We start from the raw sequence: 18,236 nt of genomic DNA, 5'->3' as shown, positions 1-18,236 counted from the left end.
GTAGATCTTGACCACTTCATCATGTTGAGAGCAGATCTTCTCCTGTAGTCGTGAGGAGGCTTTGACCAGCTGGTGTTTGATCAAGGCTGGAATTTCCAGGTGATGTTTAAGATGAGTTTCACAGAGAGACGCTACACACACCAAACAGGACTTGATGGCTTTGAGTTTCCTCCCAGTGCAGAAATCACACTCCACATCTCCAGGTCCAGCGTAACAGTGAGCAGGAGAAGCAGCTTGGAGTTCTGGCTTCTTCAGTTTCTCCACCACTTCAGCCAGCATGTTGTTCCTGCGTAGAACAGGCCTCGGAGTGAAGGTCTCTCTGCACTGGGGGCAGCTGTAGACCCCCCTCTGATCCTCCTGATCCCAGCAGCCATTAATACACACCATACAGAAACTGTGTCCGCAGGGAATGGTCACTGGATCATTCAGCAGATCCAGACAGACTGGACAGCTGAACTGGTCCTGATTTACTGAAATACTGGCCTCTGCCATTTTCCTGATCTCGGAGTCTGAGAGAGAGAGAGAGAGAGAGAGAGAGAGAGAGAGAGAGAGCAGCACTCTGGGATAAGTTTCGTTTTCTCTGAACTGAGTAGGAGCGGCTTCCTGCATCTGTGTGTTAAAGTGCTGCAGAGAGAGAGAGAGACAGAGAGAGAGAGAGAGAGAGAGAGAGAGAGAGAGAGAGAGGTAAAGTAAGAGCAGATGGAGATACGAGGACGAGTCAGGAGCAGAATTTTTAAAGAATAAATGTGGAGTTGGGCTTTAAAAGTAATGGATTAAGTTGACCTGAGTCTGTAGGAGTAACACGGTCAGAAGCTGTTCACAGTAATGAGCTACAATACGCCGCTCAGACTTCGCGCCGTAACTCAACACCAAATTCTTAAACTACTGAATCGTTTGAACGTCCCTGCAGTTAAACTGCATTTCTACGTTTACGCCTATAGACTTGTAGACGTGTCAGACTTGCCATAAAGAGAGTATTAATAGCTGTAAATCCTGAAGTGTGTTAGAGAACAGCTTCACACGTTAACTCCAGGTTATGTGTTCTGCAGCGTTTACTCTGCCAAGGACTCTTATTCTGAAGGGCGGGGCTAGCCTGCTGGCTTTGTTGATGCGTTAGAACAGGAAGAAGTGGTCCAGTGAGAGCTGAGCGCTGATAGAGGCTGTGTGTGGAGCAGCACGCTGTGTACTGTACACTGCACTCTGCTCCTGTACGCACTGTAGTGTAAGACTGTGAAAACTGGAAGACAGAAACAACCAGGCTGAGTCCAAAAGTAGCTTTGCCAGTTTATTGGATGAAACCCGGGACAAAACAATTTTATGATAATGAAGAAAAGCATGAAAAACATAAATCGAGACAAAAATCATGCGAAATATGAAAAAGTTTAAAAAGGCGAAAGAGAATAAATGAAATTGGCTTGAGAGCCATTAAAGAGCCCATCACCCCAGTAAAACTGAGCCTGGACTCGGCTGCGCTCTTTCTCCCATCCCGGCCAAGACGACGAGCTAAGGCTTATCTCTCAAAGTCTCAACAATCCGTCCTCCAGCCCGGACTAACCGATGTTTTCACCATAGGAATTTATAACACCCCATCTGAAGTGGCCTCTTGGCCCAATCGGCGTTCGCCACGAGACAAGCAATCATTGCCATGACCTAAACAGACGAGTGACGCTGACCGCACTCTCCAAGTTTTACTCCCCTTAGAAAACACACATTGTAATTTTTATGGCATTTGGCTGACGCTCTTATCCAGAGCGACTTAGTTTGATCATTTTACACAGGTAAGCGAAGGTGGTGTTAGGAGTCCTGCCCAAGGACTCTTATTGGTAAGGTGTAGGGGGCTTAAACCCCAGTCTACAGCGTAGAAGGCAGAGGTGTTATCCACTACACTAACCAACCACATACAATACCACATAACTAATAGATACAAATGAACTCATGACCGTCAACCCATGACCGGGAGCACATGATTCTAACACCAAATGTTCATAGAGTAACCTCAAGCATACAGTGCAATACACACAGAGAACTATTGACCTTCACCTCCTGACCGGGAGCACGATTCTAAGCCAATGTCCAGGGAACACCCCCAGGGAGATGAACTCCTGACTAGGAACGTGTGATCTAAAATGAATCTTCATGGAATACCCCAGGGAACACCCAGTCTTCATGCTACCTAAAGCTAAAGATGAACTGTGGTCAGTTGAGGTGAAAGGTGTACCTGTGTGTGTGAGTAGGTCTGCGTGTGGTGACATGTAGGTGTGGGTATGTATGTGTGTGATGTCCAGACTTCTTGCAGCCTAATTGTACGTGACGTTCTCCCGTTCCCTTCGTAAAGCGGCCGTGGACATCTGCTTTGACTTAGATTAGTTCGGCCAGAGACACCGTGAAGATAAACTCAGGGCACAGAAACATCTAATCTACCAGTTTTAATAACTGGTACACTATGATTCCTGCGTGTGTATGAACTTTAATAACACTCCTGTAATGATTCGATTTCTGATTCTTTAATACCATTGGATACCATATAGCTGGATGGGCGAGATCCCCGATCTCTTACAGGATACTGCACGCTGCTCTTCATCAGTAGTAGACTGTACAGTGGACGACACGAGCCGTGATCCGTACTGCAGGTCAGGAGCACGACTAGACCGCCAGCATCAGGCACTGAGGCGATCAGACCATCTCAAGACCTTCCCATTTCCCTCCAATCACTGCTTAGCAACCATTGCTGGGCTGCTGTTCAGCACTGTCACCACCCGATTTGAACCAGAGACCCGGTTTGGAGCACACATGCCCAGCATGCGGCGTCTACGGCTGTGTCCACGGCTGAAGGCAGCTGACTCGGTGCCTTGTTGAAATGAAAATGATACAAGCGACTGATGTGGTTACATGTTGCTATTACTGGCAGTCGATTTCTACTGGGAGTAATCTAATGTGACCAAAACTGCCATCAGAGTGACTGATGTTTTAGTAGCATCCACCAGAGGGCGCCAGCTCTGCCTTATTGCTCTGAACGAGATCTTGCAGTCCAGTTTCTGCCAGTTTGGCCCACAAATATAATCATGTAATGGGTTTTCTTATTGTTTGTCCTTTTTTACTTTCTCTGTCAGACCATCTCGCCTGAACAACCAAACAAACAGGTTGTGAAGTATTTTGTGCATCATGACGTCTTTTTGGAGAGTCTGTTTATCTTTTGAACCCAGTCACTCTTCACTTTCTGTAATCTGACCGTCTGGATGGGTGAGTTCTCATATTTATCACACCACCAGTGTTTCTGCTGGGTAAGAGTGAGAGACTCTGGTTAGTGATGTAGGGAAATGGACAGATTAGTGATAAAGTTTGGGTCAAGTAAGTCGTCATCATCATCAAGACTTTTATTTATTTATATTCCCCATGGCCAAGGACGCTTTACAATCAATACATGATCAACACTACAGAACACACACACACACACACAAACACACACACACACACACACACACACACACACACACACACACACTCCACAGTTCCCATAGCTAGCGAAAGAGATTTCAGTGACCACAGCACAGAGTCACTCTGAAAAGAGTCCTTAGTGGCGAGGAAAAGTCTCACGCTGCAACTCCGCTGCATCACACAGGAGGCCGGCCTGGGAAGCCTCGCAGGCTGAAGATGTGCTTCGCCACAAAGGGGCAGCTTTCTCCTGCAGCCGAACACCAGCAGTCCAGGCAGCCTCATACGCAGCGTTATCCAAGTGGCCGGCCCGACAGGCCTCGTAACTGCGGAGTAGCGCTGCTCATGCAGCCGAGCACTACTGGTTCAGGCAGCCTAGTTATAGAAGGTAATTCACTCTGGAATTGTTACTGAGCAGACGTGTAAAAACTACAGACACTGCAGGTTCATACTGGATTAGAGTCACAGATCTCGGCGGGGACCACTCAGATTACAGCACCTCCCCAGATCAGACTATTCCAGCTCCAACAGGGCTTAAGACGGGACTGACAGCTGATGGGTGAGAGTTTAACAGTGATGGAGACTAAAAGTGTGAAATAGATGTTCAATCAAAGCCTGGATTCAATTTATAATGTAACTGCAGCAAATATTAAGAATCTAAATCTCTAAAATATCACAGCATCAAATCTAGATATTTCATTTTCATTGAAGAACATGAAATAATCTTCATTCTTTATTTGAGTTTCATTACTGAGTCACACAGTTTAACTGACGACCCCAGACCAACCCTAAACCCAGCGTAGAGCGGCTGAGTGAATTTGGTGTGGACTGTGTGTAGGAGGGTCAGTGTGTCAGAGACGCTGTAGAAGGACAGAGTTCCTGCCCTGTGATCCACATACACTCCTATTCTGGAGGAAGATGGAGCTGAGAGCTTAGTCTCAATGTTGTTGTGCCAGAAAGTGAGACTGTCAGAACACGTCAGACTCCAGGACTGATTGTTAAGTCCAAACTCGCTCTCATCACCCCGTCCTTTCCTGCTGATCCCTTTATATGACACTGATATGGACACCCAAGAAAACAGACCCCATTCGTCTCTGCTCCACTCGACCTCCCAGTAACAGCGTCCACTCAGACTCTCCTTACACAACACCTGCCAGTGGTCAAATCTCTCTGGATGGTCAGAGTAACACTGGTCTACTCCTCTGTTCACTACCACTCTGTTCTTCTCAGACAGACGGAGTTGATGATGTACAGTGTTGGGATCCAGAGTCAGTGGACAGAAATCTGAAATAATGAAGAAAAACATTTTAGGTTTTTATTAAAAATGAACTTTAAGAAACAGAAAGTGTCTGTAGTGAATAACGACGTTTTCTCTCCTCACACATTTCTGTATTTAACAGTTTAGAGGTGTCAAGATCTCAACAGTTAATATAATAACATGAGAGTGTGTGAGTGAGTGTGTATGTGTATGAGTGTGTGTGTGTGAGTGTGTGAGAGTATGTGTGTATGAGTGTGTGTGTGTGTGTGAGTGTGTGCGTGTGTGAGAGTGTGAGAGAGTGTGTGTGAGTGTGTGAGAGAGTGTGTGTGTGTGTGTGTGTGTGTGTGTGTGTGTGTGTGTGTGTGTGTGTGTGTGTGTGTGTGTGTTCTACATACACTGTAGAAAGTCTGCTCTGGTTCTCGGCTCTGAGGATGAGATCGTCTGAACTGCTGCAGCTGTGGAGACACACAAACACACTGATTTAACAGACAGAATGAAGGAGTGTGTGTGTGTGTGTGTGTGTGTGTGTGTGTGTGTGTGTGTGTGACAGTGTGTGAGATCTGATTTAACAGACTGAATGAAGGAGTGTGTGTGTGTGTGTGAGATCTGATTTAACAGACTGAATGAAGGAGTGTGTGTGTGTGTGTGTGAGTGTGTGTGTATGTGTGTGTGTGACTGTGTGTGAGATCTGATCTAACAGACTGAATGAAGGAGTGTGCGTGTGTGTGTGTGTGTGTGTCTGTGTGTGTGTGTGTGTGTGTGTGCGTGTGAGAGAGAGTGTGTGTGTGAAGCTCCTCTTACCATGTGGAGAGATTTTCCTGAACTCCTCCTTGCAGAATTCCTCTAGTCTCTCTTTCAGATCAGAGAGAGATTTCCTCACTCCATCAAATGAGGGATGTTGATGGACAGTGAAGCTGGAGGAGTCCTCACATCCAGCAGAGACACTCAGAGACTGGAAGCTCTACAGAGAGGAAACAGAACCGAGGAACATGAAGGAGGACAAGAGCATTAAATGTTCTCAAATCATGTTACACCAAAAATAACCTTAAGATTTTAGATCCTCTCTCAGGAGCAGGTCCGTCTGTAGGTGAGTGATGGTTACCTGGAGGAACTGGATGTGATCCTCTGTGACTGAAAGCTGCTCCAGCTCAGTGTTCCTCCTCTTTAGATCATCAATCTCTTGCTGCAGGTTCTCCAGGAGTTCATCAGTTTGTCTCAGCTGGTTCTTCTCCTGAGTTCTGATCAGCTTTATTACTTCAGAGCGCTTCTTCTCGATGGAGCGGATCAGTTCAGTGAAGATCCTCTCACTGTCCTCCACTGCTGCCTGTGCAGAGCGCTGTTAGGACACAGACACACAAGATGGAGCTCCATTTACACTCCAGCTATCATTCACTCTCTCACTGGGACTGTAGACGACTGACTGTCCACATTGTGGCTGTGTAGGACCCCAAAGTGTCCAACACTGGACTCCTCACTGTCCGACTGGAGGAGAGTCTGAGTGAGCTGTGAAACAGCTGCTCCAGCAGATCTCTGCCCACTACTCACCTTAAGAGTGACCACGGCCTGTTTCAGCTCCTGCAGCTTCTTCTCTTTCTGCTGGAGTCTCTGCTGGGATTTCCTCTGAACCTCCTCCAGCTGATTCTGAGGAGAAATCAACAACGTTCACTTTTTTGTGTGATGTTTAAAATTTCTCCATACAGCATTTTAAACATTATTTGTTTTGCCTGCTCCAACAACGACAGTGACCACCCATCCAGCACTGTGCATGCAAAATAGCAGCGTGCAGTAGGAATCATTTAGGTGAAAGCCACCTTCCAAATATTCCTCCACCACATATTCCCCGAAGTTGACGAGGCTGAAGTTGGCTTCCTGTTCATATTTTGCCATTCCACCTTAAATCATTCAGTAATTTCGTTCTGTTCCTGAATGTAACTTCTGCACCATTCAAGGTGGAGCGGGGAAGTTTGAACGAGTAGCTGGTGAAAAAGATGCTGACCAGATTCATTGAGAGAGTTGAAAGGTATGAAAACGGATGAGGAGGTTGCCCTGTTTCTGCTTAACAGACGGGCAACATTAAGTTATTTTTGCTGTTTCACAGAACCAACAGGTCAGTACCATTTTACCCCTTTTGCTCATGTTTGTGATAACAACTGTTTAGCTTTGTAGCAGCAATTATTGACAAGAAGATCTGCATAAAAAACTAATTTGCTAGCCTAGTGTCGTTCTCCGTGGCCATGCATTTCCATGAATTTTGGGGGCGGAGCTTCTGAAGGACCACTGAGGAGGGGGTGTGTACCTGTTTTGCTACTGAGCTTAAATATTGACAGTCATTCTCCAGAATCATATATTGCACCTTTAAACTTACAAAACTGAACATTACTGGCAGTTGAAGAGTGAAAGTCCACTCATGTGGGCAGTACAGAGTCATGCGGGCACTGCAGAGCTGGAAAACTGCAGGAGGAAGGAAGCTGGACGCTGGCTGGACATTTTTCAGCACTTGATTTTTTGTTCTTCTGTATTATTTAAGCTACATAACAAAACATTGCACATTCAGTAATTTGATGACCCACACAACAGTTCAAACGTTGTATCTGATTAATGCAGCTGATGAAGTTTAATAATATAATCAATGTGAATCGATTCTAAAAGATTTTTCTCCCACCTGTTTCTCGGTTCTCTCGGCTGCAGCTGCTACTGTATCGTGGCCTTTGTGTTCATGCATCGTACACAAATAACAGATGCAGCTTTGGTCAGTACGGCAGTAGATCTTGACCACTTCATCATGTTGAGAGCAGATCTTCTCCTGTAGTCGTGTGGAGGCTTGGACCAGCTTGTGCTTTTTCAAAGCAGGAACATCATAGTGAGGTTTAAGATGAGCTTCACAGTAAGATGCCATGCAGGCCAAACACGACTCACTGGCTTTGAGTTTCCTCCCAGTGCAGAAATCACACTCCACATCTCCAGGTCCAGCGTAACAGTGAGCAGGAGAAGCAGCTTGGAGTTCTGGCTTCTTCAGTTTCTCCACCACTTCAGCCAGCATGTTGTTTCTGCGTAGAACAGGCCTCAGAGTGAAGGTCTCTCTGCACTGGGGGCAGCTGTAGACCCCCCTCTGATCCTCCTGATCCCAGCAGCCATTAATACACACCATACAGAAACTGTGTCCACAGGGAGTCGTCACTGGATCATTCAGCAGATCCAGACAGACTGGACAGCTGAACTGGTCCTGATTTACTGAAATACTGGCCTCTGCCATTTTCCTGATCTCGCAGTCTGAGAGAGAGAGGAAGAGAGGGAGAGAGAGAGGGAGCAGCACTCTGGGATAAGTTTCACTTCCTCGGAACTGAGTAGGAGTGGCTTCTGTGTGTGTTAAAGTGTTGTACAGTGAGGGGGTGGAGAGAGAGAGAGAGAGAGAGAGAGAGAGAGAGAGAGAGAGAGAGAGAGAGAGAGAGAGAGAGAGAGAGAGAGAGAGAGAGAGAGAGAGAGAGAGAGAGAAAAAGAGGGGAAGAGGGAGAAGAGTACGAGACTGGGACAGACTGTTGAAAGAATCTCTTCACAGTTCATGGGTTCATCTGTTCCACTGTTCATACTTGAGTAGCTGATCATAAAACTCTTAAAAAATTGATTGTCTTAATGTTTCTACAGTCAGACTGCACATTTTAATCTGTAGACCTTTAGACCTTTAAGGCTCGTCATAAAGAGAGCAGTAGTAGTTATAAACAAATTATGTAGGTCTTCATCCAAACTGAAGTCTCATCTAACCCACCTTCACCACTTCATGAGCCTCTGTCTTTACTCCAATCAAATCTCTCCCAGATTTACCTTCAGAACAACAATCACTTCATAAGCGTCTGTGAATAAAAACATCACATCTCTCACTTTGCATTTAACACATTCAACAAGAGCATAAAACGCAAACTAAAGTTTTATTTCAGAAATCATTTCAAAATTTCATTTTGGGGCAGCATAGATCATCACAGCCGTGATGTTATTAATAATAAAAGTAAGTAATAAAAAAAAACACACTTCTGGTAAAATAACACATATGTGAACCAGATGAATATGAATTTCATATTTTGCCAAATAGCATTAAATAAAATGCACGTTTTTTCTTTTGGGTGGCATGGAGGCGTGGTGGGTAGCGCTGTCGCCTCACAGCAAGGAGGGCCTGGGTTCGAGTCCCTGGCTGGTTGACCAGTCTCCTCTCTGTGTGGAGTTTGCATGCCGTCTTCGTGGGGTTCCTCTGGGTTCTCTGGTTTCCTCCCGCAGTCCAAAGGAATGCAGTCAGGCCAATTGGACATGGGTGTGAATGTGTCAGTCTGTCTGCCCTGCGATGGACTGGCGACCCGTCCAGGGTGTATCCTGCCTGGGATACAGCTGGGATAGGCTCCAGCACCCCCCCACGACCCAGACGGAGAAGCGGCTTGTTAAAACAATGTCCTGATGGGAACCTATCATAAAAGCACCAGCATTCTGGTTCAACCTGATTGGAAGCAATGTGCAAGTTTCCCATTTCAAGCTAATTAAGTCGAAAAACTAACTTGTCTTTTACAAGATGGCTTTCTACAATTTACCAACCAGAAACATAATCCGGATCACACAACTTCAAACTTCCCTTCTTCAACCAGAACCCAGCGTAGAGCGGCTGAGTGAATGTGGTGTGGACTGTGTGTAGGAGGGTCAGTGTGTCAGAGACGCTGTAGAAGGACAGAGTTCCTGCCCTGTGATCCACATACACTCCTATTCTGGAGGAGGATGGAGCTGAGAGCTTAGTCTCAATGTTGTTGTGCCAGAAAGAGAGAACAGAACAACACAACAGACTCCAGGATATGTTGTTGCCTCCAAATGCACACTTGTTACCTGCTTCTTTCCTGCTGATCCCTTTATATGACACTGATATAGACACCCCCCATCCCCCATTGTCCCAGTCAACCTCCCAGTAACAGCGTCCACTCACACTCTCCACAGACAACACCTGAGGCCAGCGGTCGAATCTCTCTGGATGAGCAGAGTAACGCTCTGCTCCTCCTCTCCACTTCACCACTCTGTTCTTCTCAAACAGAGCCAGTTTATGATGTACTGTGTTGGGATCCAGAGTCAGTGGACAGAAATCTTAAAAAGAGGGAAGGAAAACAATTTAGGATCATATCCTTGGAGTGTCCTTTCACTAAGGTGCCAGTTATAGGTACTCTACAGTTACACCTACAGTCATTGGCTATTTTACCAAGTACGCCCACCACAGAGGGGTGATTAGGCAAGTACAACACCAATTCCAAAAAAGTTGCGATGCTGTGTAAAATGTAAATAAATGTAAATAAAAACAGAATTCAATGATTTGCAGATCTCACAGACCCACATTTCATTCACAATAGAACATAAAACACATATCCGATGTTGAAAGTGAGACATTTTACCATTTCATGAAAAACATGAACTCATAGAACTTGATGGCAGCAACACATCTCCAAAAAGTTGGGACAGGCACCACGAAAGGTTGGAAAAGTAAGTGGTACTAATAAGAAAAACAGCTGGAGGAGCAATTTGCAACTATTTCACAGGACTGGGAATAAAATAACATTTTAGAGCGGTAGAGTCTCAGGAGAAAAGATGGGCAGAGGTTCACCAATTGGCATAAAACTAAGTCTAAACGTTTTGAAACAATTTCTGAAAAACGTTCCTCAACCGAAAATGGCAAAGACTTTGAATATCCCACCACCTACAGCACATAATATCACCAAATCTGGAGAAATCCCTGCACTCAAGGGACAAGGCCGACGGCCAATAGTGGATGCTTGTGAACTTCAGGCCCTCAGGTGGCGCTGCATTAAAAACAGGCCTGATTCTGTGCTGGAAATCACTGCATGGCCTCAGAAACACTTGTGGTCTACCTAACGCCACCATTAGCCCATTTCCTAAGAAGCAATAACTTTCTTTTTATCATTGAAGTTGTTTGCTTTTTTTCATTATGTAAACACCAGGAAAACTATGAGTTTTAGAGCTTCAGAATCATATCTGAATATTTCATGTTCATTGTTGTGCTGTTCGTTCATATCACATTCAGTGTATGAGCCCATTACTCTGGAATACGGTTTACATGCTGTTTTAACAAGGTTTATTGCAATGAACACCTTTTCCAGGGATTTTCTATCCACTTTAAGAGTGTGTGTTGAGTGTGTGTGTGTGTGTGTGTGTGTGTGTGTGTGTGTGTGTGTGTGTGTGTGTGTTATACATACACTGTAGAAAGTCTTCTCTGGTTTTCGGCTCTGAGGATAAGATCGGCTGAACTGCTGCAGCTGTGGAGACATGGAAACAAAAAGGTCCAAGAGAATCAATAAAGAAGGCAGTGCTCAGTAGTTATACTGTACAATAACTGTTTACAGTAACTGTCAACACCTGGATATTTCTAATAAAGAAATTCAGGTCAAATGTGTGATTATTAAATACAAGCCTCGCTCCCTTTCAGTTCTGCTCATGGGGTTCATGACTTGCTTAACATGTGATACTGCCACCAGAACTATAAGAAGGCACTAAGGCACTATCACAGCTCCTTTTATGGTATTTCCAACAAACTCATTTGAATGTTTTCAGCCATGACACATACCAGCATAATGATCTTCACACTTCTGTAGGGTGGGAGGTCTTATTTTCCTGAACTCCTCCTTGCAGAATTCCTCTAGTCTCTCTTTCAGATCAGAGAGAGATTTCCTCACTCCATCAAATGAGGGAGGTTGGACAGTGAAGCTGGAGGAGTCCTCACATCCAGCAGAGACTCTCAGAGACTGGAAGCTCTACAGAGAGGAAACAGAGCAGAGGCAGATAAAAATACTTAACTGAAGTTGTATTATAAAGTAGATTATCTTTAGATGGGAAAAGTTTTTTTATAAACTATGAGGTACAGAGGCCTCATTTATAAAATATTTGTATGCATGGATTTGATTATAAAATTACTGTTTTTTTTATTTATTTATGTTTACATAATGAGAAAACACTGATCTCTTACACTCTCAGAAATATCGGTACTAAACTGCCTCTGGGTCAGTGCCCCTCTTGTCACTGGGGTGGAACCCTCAAGGGTCCGTCTCAGTATCTTTAGTCAGGGAACCTAACTGAACCATGATCCACTGAAATGATCTGTTCTAAGCTGGACTGACTCCACACACGGCTGTCTATCACCTACCCAGGCCCCTTTTACTACATGTAACTTATAAGCTTCTCAACCAGCAAGCACAGAATCTGCAACTGCAGTACTCTACTCTCCGTACTCTCTGTACTTTTGAGTATTTACTGCTCCAAACAATCAGTTGCTCAGGTGTATTGTTACTTGGAGGAAGTGGATGTGATCCTCTGTGACTGAAAGCTGCTCCAGCTCAGTGTTCCTCCTCTTTAGATCATCAATCTCCTGCTGCAGGTTCTCCAGGAGTTCTTCAGTTTGTCTGAGCTGGTTCTTCTCCTGAGTTCTGATCAGCTCTGTTACCTCAGAGCGCTTCTTCTCAATGGAGCGGATCAGTTCAGTGAAGATCCTCTCACTGTCCTCCACTGCTGCCTCTGCAGAGCGCTGTTAGGACACAGACACCAAGATGAAGTAGACGACTGACTGTCCACATTGTGGCTGTGTAGGACCCCAAAGTGTCCAACACTGGACTCCTCACTGTCCAACTGGAGGAGAGTCTGAGTGAGCTGTGAAACAGCTGCTCCAGCAGATCTCTGCCCACTACTCACCTTAAGAGTGACCACAGCCTGTTTCAGCTCCTGCAGCTTCTTCTCTTTCTGCTGGAGTCTCTGCCGGGATTTCTTCTGAACCTTCTTCAGCTGATTCTGAGAAACATTGAATTAATATTTTAAAATAAGGATTTATAAATTAAGACTATGAATTAATGGCAGAAACATTTAAGGGCTGCACTGTTTTACACCAAATTCAGTTTTGAGACTATGACATGAGCTCTAAACAAATTAAGATGCTTTGATGTTAAATAAAATCAGTGATTCACTGACCAGCCCAACCTATTCTATAGAAACACAACAAGCAAGAACTGATTCAGTGATTTGTGTCTCACCTGTTTCTCGGTTCTCTCGGCTGCAGCTGCTACTGTATCGTGGCCTTTGTGTTCATGCATCGTACACAAATAACAGATGCAGCTTTGGTCAGTACGGCAGTAGATCTTGACCACTTCGTCATGTTGAGAGCAGATCTTCTCCTGTAGTCGTGAGGAGGCTTTGACCAGCTGGTGCTTCTTAAACGCAGGAGACTGATAGTGAGACTGAACATGAGTTTCACAGAGAGACGCTACACACACCAAACACGACTCACTGGCTTTGCGTTTCCTCCCAGTGCAGAAATCACACTCCACATCTCCAGGTCCAGCGTAACAGAGAGCAGGAGAAGCAGCTTGGAGTTCTGGCTTCTTCAGTTTCTCCACCACTTCAGCCAGCATGTTGTTCCTGCATAGAACAGGCCTCGGAGTGAAGGTCTCTCTGCACTGGGGGCAGCTGTAGACCCCCCTCTGATCCTCTTGATCCCAGCAGCCATCAATACACACCATACAGAAACTGTGTCCACAGGGAGTCGTCACTGGATCCTTCAGCAGATCCAGACAGCTGAACTGGTCCTGATCTACTGAAATACTGGCCTCTGCCATTTTCCTGATCTCACAGACTGAGAGAGAGAGAGAGAGAGAGAGAGAGAGAGAGAGAGAGAGAGAGAGAGAGAGAGAGAGAGAGAGAGAGAGAGAGAGAGAGAGAGAGCGAGTGAGTGAGAGAGCAGCACTCTGGAGTAAGTTTCGTTTCTCCAGACTGAGTAGGAGGGACTTCCTGCTTGTGTGTTCATAAGTATGATAAACAGAGGGTTGAGAGGGAGAGAGAAGAAGCGAGAGAAGGAGAGAGAGAGAGAGAGAGAGAGAGAGAGAGAGAGAGAGAGAGAGAGAGAGAGAGAGAGAGAGGAGAACGAGGGTGAAAGAGATAAGAGAACGCTAATTGCTTTTGCAGGATTGTTAAAGTTTGCTGACGGCTGCACAAACTGCAGCACTGCCTTCATGCTGGGACGTCCACAGTTGTGGCCTGGTGGTTAATGTTCTACCTTCATCTTCCCCTCATCTTCTAAAAAGATACACTCATTTGTGCGCTGTCTCTGGCATCAAGCTAAAATGATTTCTGGGAAATATGTGCATGCATATTCAGAAAGAGACACGCAATAAACAACAACAATTGAACACTTTAGAACCCAATATTGTATAAAAATGAATGACTAGCTTATTAACAAATATTGCACTCACTTGTGTTTATTAAATTGTGTTAAAACTTTTCAGGGTTCAGGAAATAAATCATTTTTATTCAAACGTTTAAGCATTTATATTAATTTCAGTGATTTGGCTGAAATTCTCCATCTTTACCAATTCATTTTAGACATCACTCAGGAGCGCCCTCTAGCGTTTGAGAGTGGTAATTACGAAGTGGTCATTTTTCTCTGCAAGTTCTCCGATTCCATTCAGTTGTGATTGCACTTCCTCTTTGTCACACTAGATGTAATGACCGGTAAGGCCACTGAACCCATTGTTTATGTTCACGGAACCAGTTTGAGGTCAGCAACTGTACTCATGGTCAGCAACTGTACTCAGATAGATTGCAGCCTTCAAAGAATACGTGATTAGTGGTAAGGGGCCAAGACCTGTGCCAGATCTGTTGACACTGAAGGCAGGTTGTGTCCACAGATTCATGCTGTTTTTTTTTTTACGCCAGATTCTGACTCTATCAATTTTCTACAGAAACCAAGACTCGGACCAGATGATCTTCAGTTGCCTAGTTTTGGTGAGCCTGTGCCTCTGGCCTCTGATTCCCATTCTGAACCCAAAGGAGTCTTCTGCTCCTCAGGGGTCGCCAAGTTGATAAATTCAGAGATGCTTTTCTGATCACCACTCTAACCTTCCTGTGAGCTCAAACAAGTCTGGCCGCTCTCATTCTCAAGGTATTTCATATTATCTTTCGCGCAGTTCCGTCTTAACTCTGCAGACTGTTTCTCATTAAAATCTCAAGAAAATCAGAAGTTTCTTAACTAATCTTACCACCCCTTTTGGTGCCACGGCAATGCCACGGTCAACTTCACTTGGATCTCATTTTCAATGTTTAATGTGGACATTAATGTGGAAAGTCTTGAGTCTCCAATGTGCTTGATGACTGCATGACGTTATACAGTTCAAAGTGCAATAAAGTGTTGAGCGTATACATTAATATTAATAACATTATAACATTAATATTGTTCTGTATATCAGGCTGTAGTCCCTATACAAGCTAAAAGACATGGAATTGTTTAATTGTTTGAATGTTTGAACAAAAATGTCATTAACATTTACTTAGTAAAACATACAGAATTTAATGGATAGCTAACTAAAGGAACCCCACTAAACTGTAATTATACATAATGTTACATTTTGTTTCTCATTCTCAGTTGGCGGAGGCGGCGGAGATGAAGATGCTGAGATTTTTCGTTGGGAGTGACCAGGCTGGACAAGATTAGAAATGAGCAGATCAGAGGGACGGTGAAGGTGGAGCAGTTTGGAGATAAAGCCAGAGAGGCCAGGTTGAGATGGTTTGGACATGTGTTGAGGAGGAATAGTGGATATATTGGGCAAAGAATGTTGGAGATGGAGCTGCCGGGTAGAAGGAGAAGAGGTAGACCTCAGAGAAGGTTTATGGATGTAGTGAAGGTGGACATGGAGATGGTTGGTGTGACAGTAGAGGAGGCAGTGGAGAGGGCAAGATGGAGGCAGATGATCCGCTGTGGCGACCCCTAAAGGGAGCAGCTGAAAGAAGAAGAAGATTACATGCACAATGTTTGCACCTCCAGTGTCAGACCAACAGGCATCAGTAGGCCACGTTTAATGTATCCCTTGTCCAGTTTGCTCTGCTCTAAAAATGAAAACCACCTCTTGTGGAAAAATGAGGTAAATATCTATAGAGAGGGCAAAAAAGATCTACTCAAAGATCACAGCTGCAAAAACACCTACTCAAAGATCACAGCTGCAAAAAATATCTACTCAAAGATCACAGCTGCAAAAAAGACCTACTCAAAGATCACAGCTGCAAAAAACACCTACTCAAAGATCGGATCCTCTCACCCTGGACACCACCTGTTCCAGCTCCTTCCCTCAGCTGTCACCCCACTGTCACTGTGTGTGTGTGTGTGTTGTATGTGCAGCACACCTGGCCAGTAAAGCTTGATTCTGACCTCTCCAACATGGCGGACGCGCCGACGTATCGCCAGAGAACCTGTAGAGAGGGGATCTCCCACTCTCTGCAATGTCTTCCGCATTTCTCATACGCTAGGGGGCGCTCCCGAGCGAGTCCAAAATGAATGGGTTGATATGGAGCATCTGCCAAAATCAGTTTATAAATGCTGAAACATTTTTAATGTAAAAGAATCATTTCCTGAACACAGAGCAGCATAAAACACTTAAACCCCGTGTTTTTAAACTCGAGTTAGAGGAGTTTTAAAAAGTGCCTAAAATGGGTCCATGACGTCAGTGAGCGCGATCAGCCAATCAGCTGCTCCGCTCGCCCATCAATCATCCCGCTCTAGCAGTAAAGCCCCGCCTCCTGCTGCCCGAAACCCGTTTGCTGTAGAGGAAATATATCCACAAGATCTCTTTGTGTTTTTTTTTTGTTTTTTTTAGTGAAATCCGTTCTTCTACTGTCTAAAATGAAAGGAAAGTTCTGGGCGAGCAATTAGAAACTATTTTAACTCGTTTCCATTCACTCCCATTCATTCAGGACTCACTCGCGGGCGCCCTCTGCTGTTTAGCATTCCTGTTGTCGATATAACGGGGGAAATAAGAAGCGGCCATGCTCCTCATAAACCAGCTCTGGTATCCCCTTCATGTAGTATGGGAGGCAAATCCACCAAAAAAAAAAAAACAAATGAAAACAAAACACAAAAAAAAAAAAAAAAAAAAAAACAATAAAACAATATCCTGGCCGATCCGTTTTGCATTTTCATTCAAATTTTGTCAGATTTGCAGCCAATTGCCGTGAAAAAGGAATAAGCTTTTTCATTTTAGATTTGGCCATGAAATCCCAGAATGATGACTGAGATGAAACGAGAAACGTTTTCAGTTTGTTTTTATTTTTGTCGCAAACGCCTCGGGCTCACATGAAAGAATGAAATTGCAAATGTAGGCGTTTCATTTCATTTTTGGCAGGATATTTGGAAAAAGAAATGGCTAAAAAGAGGGTCTGCGTTTACCTTTTATTGTTTTAATATCCTCCTGACTACCAGGGAAAAAAAAGTTTAAAAATCTTAGTCTTTTTTTACTTCCCCAAATGTTTTAAGGTAAATAAAGACATTGACAACATTTAAAAAATATATATATATTTTATTTTAAAGATATAATGTGTGCACTACAGTGGACATGGGAACTTCAAACAGGTGAGCTGTGTTTACCGTGCCTCCTGCGCACTTGGCGCTAATCTTCCTGTTTATATCCCGCCTCCCCTGTTGCGCGTCCGCCTAACGTGACACCTGGTTGGTCGACAGGTTTGATTGACGTGTCGTTGGAAAGGGGAGAATCTCAGCTTTACGACCGCGTGTGTTTGAAATCGATAGGACAAAGAGATCATATTTTAATTTGGGTTTAAATTAGACATAAAAGATTTTTGCCTTCTGTTTTTTACAAGCACTCTTTGCACAAAAAAGCGGATTACTACCGAACGCGTTACCGGAAATACACGGGTGTGGTGTCATTTTGAAGCCAAGAAGGAGAGGTAACCGGATCTGTAAGCGGTTTCCGTGTAATGTGTTCCGCCGACCGCCAGGGGTCATTACGCACGGCTTCTGAGTTTTCGCAAAAAAAAAAAATCTCCTGTTTGAAACGCCACATTCTTTTGGCTCTAATTCGGAAACCCTACGTCGTGCAGTAAAACGGATCATCGCGTCGTAATCCGGAGAGCCAGACGGTTTGAACGATGTATAACATGCCCACATTGGATCAATGTCTGAATTTCCCTCAACAATTTTCAGCAAAATCCTCTCTGCCTCTGATAATGAATCCTGCCCTTCTCATGTTTAAAAAAACAGAACAAAATCAAAAACATAACTACCAATGTCCACCACAGAGGACATGCCTTAAAAGCTTAAATATTGTGATGAAACAGGGTCACACTGACTTTTAAATTGATTTAACATGTTCCTAAGATATTTATTTAAAATATATCACCAATATTTCAAAACAACATTTGTTGAGATTTAAGTATTTTGCACTTACTTTTCCTTTTGCCGTAAAATGCCCACGTGGTGAAGGACGCCGTTTTCTTTGAGAGAAAAAAAAAAGTTCCTAAAACTCCAGCCCCACAAATGGGATATCATACAAAAGGTCTAAATGTCCTCTGTAAGGATGAGTTGGTTTAGTGATATGCAGGGGGTGGGAGATATTGAAGTTTAAAAAGGTCCTCTAGAGAGGACAAAAACGAACTGCTGGTAGTCAGGAGGAGTTTCATTTGTTCTTCGGCTGGCTTTGCCTCCCATCCACATGGAGAAACGCAGACAGCGCGGCATATAGGAACG

The 18,236-nt window shown here is 44.3% G+C and overlaps 2 protein-coding genes across 6 annotated transcripts in view; both read right to left on the bottom strand.

The window, feature by feature from the left end:
* The window catches only part of LOC108441309 (tripartite motif-containing protein 16-like), a 24,963-nt gene extending 6,784 nt beyond the window's left edge, over nucleotides 1-18,179 (bottom strand). For 2 of the 5 annotated variants that reach the window (XM_037537410.1, XM_037537412.1), the window contains exon 1: nucleotides 1-588. This exon is cut by the window's left edge and continues 99 nt beyond it. In XM_037537410.1, the coding sequence (XP_037393307.1) occupies nucleotides 1-492 (492 nt within the window). In that variant the 5' untranslated portion in view covers nucleotides 493-588. Of the gene's footprint in view, nucleotides 590-9,318; nucleotides 9,800-10,920; nucleotides 10,981-11,288; nucleotides 11,476-12,008; nucleotides 12,243-12,406; nucleotides 12,503-12,741; nucleotides 13,341-17,937 lie in introns of those variants that run through there. The other 3 variants (XM_037537411.1, XM_017720781.2, XM_017720782.2) reach the window with 3 other exon arrangements.
* On the bottom strand, nucleotides 3,354-8,014 carry LOC119263159 (tripartite motif-containing protein 16-like). Its single transcript, XM_037537416.1, has 6 exons — nucleotides 7,353-8,014; nucleotides 6,236-6,331; nucleotides 5,793-6,026; nucleotides 5,492-5,651; nucleotides 5,086-5,145; nucleotides 3,354-4,716 (listed from the first exon to the last, which is right to left on the bottom strand). The coding sequence occupies exons 1-6, from the start codon at nucleotides 7,941-7,943 to the stop codon at nucleotides 4,166-4,168; spliced, it is 1,692 nt and encodes a 563-aa protein (XP_037393313.1). The 5' UTR covers nucleotides 7,944-8,014; the 3' UTR covers nucleotides 3,354-4,165.
* Nucleotides 18,180-18,236: the final 57 nt, after the last annotated feature.

The sequence above is a fragment of the Pygocentrus nattereri genome, chromosome 4 (assembly GCF_015220715.1).
Source record: "Pygocentrus nattereri isolate fPygNat1 chromosome 4, fPygNat1.pri, whole genome shotgun sequence".
Lineage (NCBI taxonomy): Eukaryota > Metazoa > Chordata > Actinopteri > Characiformes > Serrasalmidae > Pygocentrus > Pygocentrus nattereri.
This window is presented reverse-complemented; position numbering and strand designations above follow the sequence as displayed.

Excerpts from the sequence above, each read along its gene's own strand:
- LOC119263159 (XM_037537416.1), bottom strand. The coding sequence starts at position 7,943 with ATGGCAGAGGCCAGTATTTCAGTAAATCAGGACCAGTTCAGCTGTCCA. Across the intron at positions 5,652-5,792 it reads ATCACATCCAGTTCCTCCAG|AGCTTCCAGTCTCTGAGTGT; the intron begins GTAACCATCACT and ends TCCTCTCTGTAG. Across the intron at positions 5,146-5,491 it reads CAGGAAAATCTCTCCACATG|CTGCAGCAGTTCAGACGATC; the intron begins GTAAGAGGAGCT and ends GTGTCTCCACAG.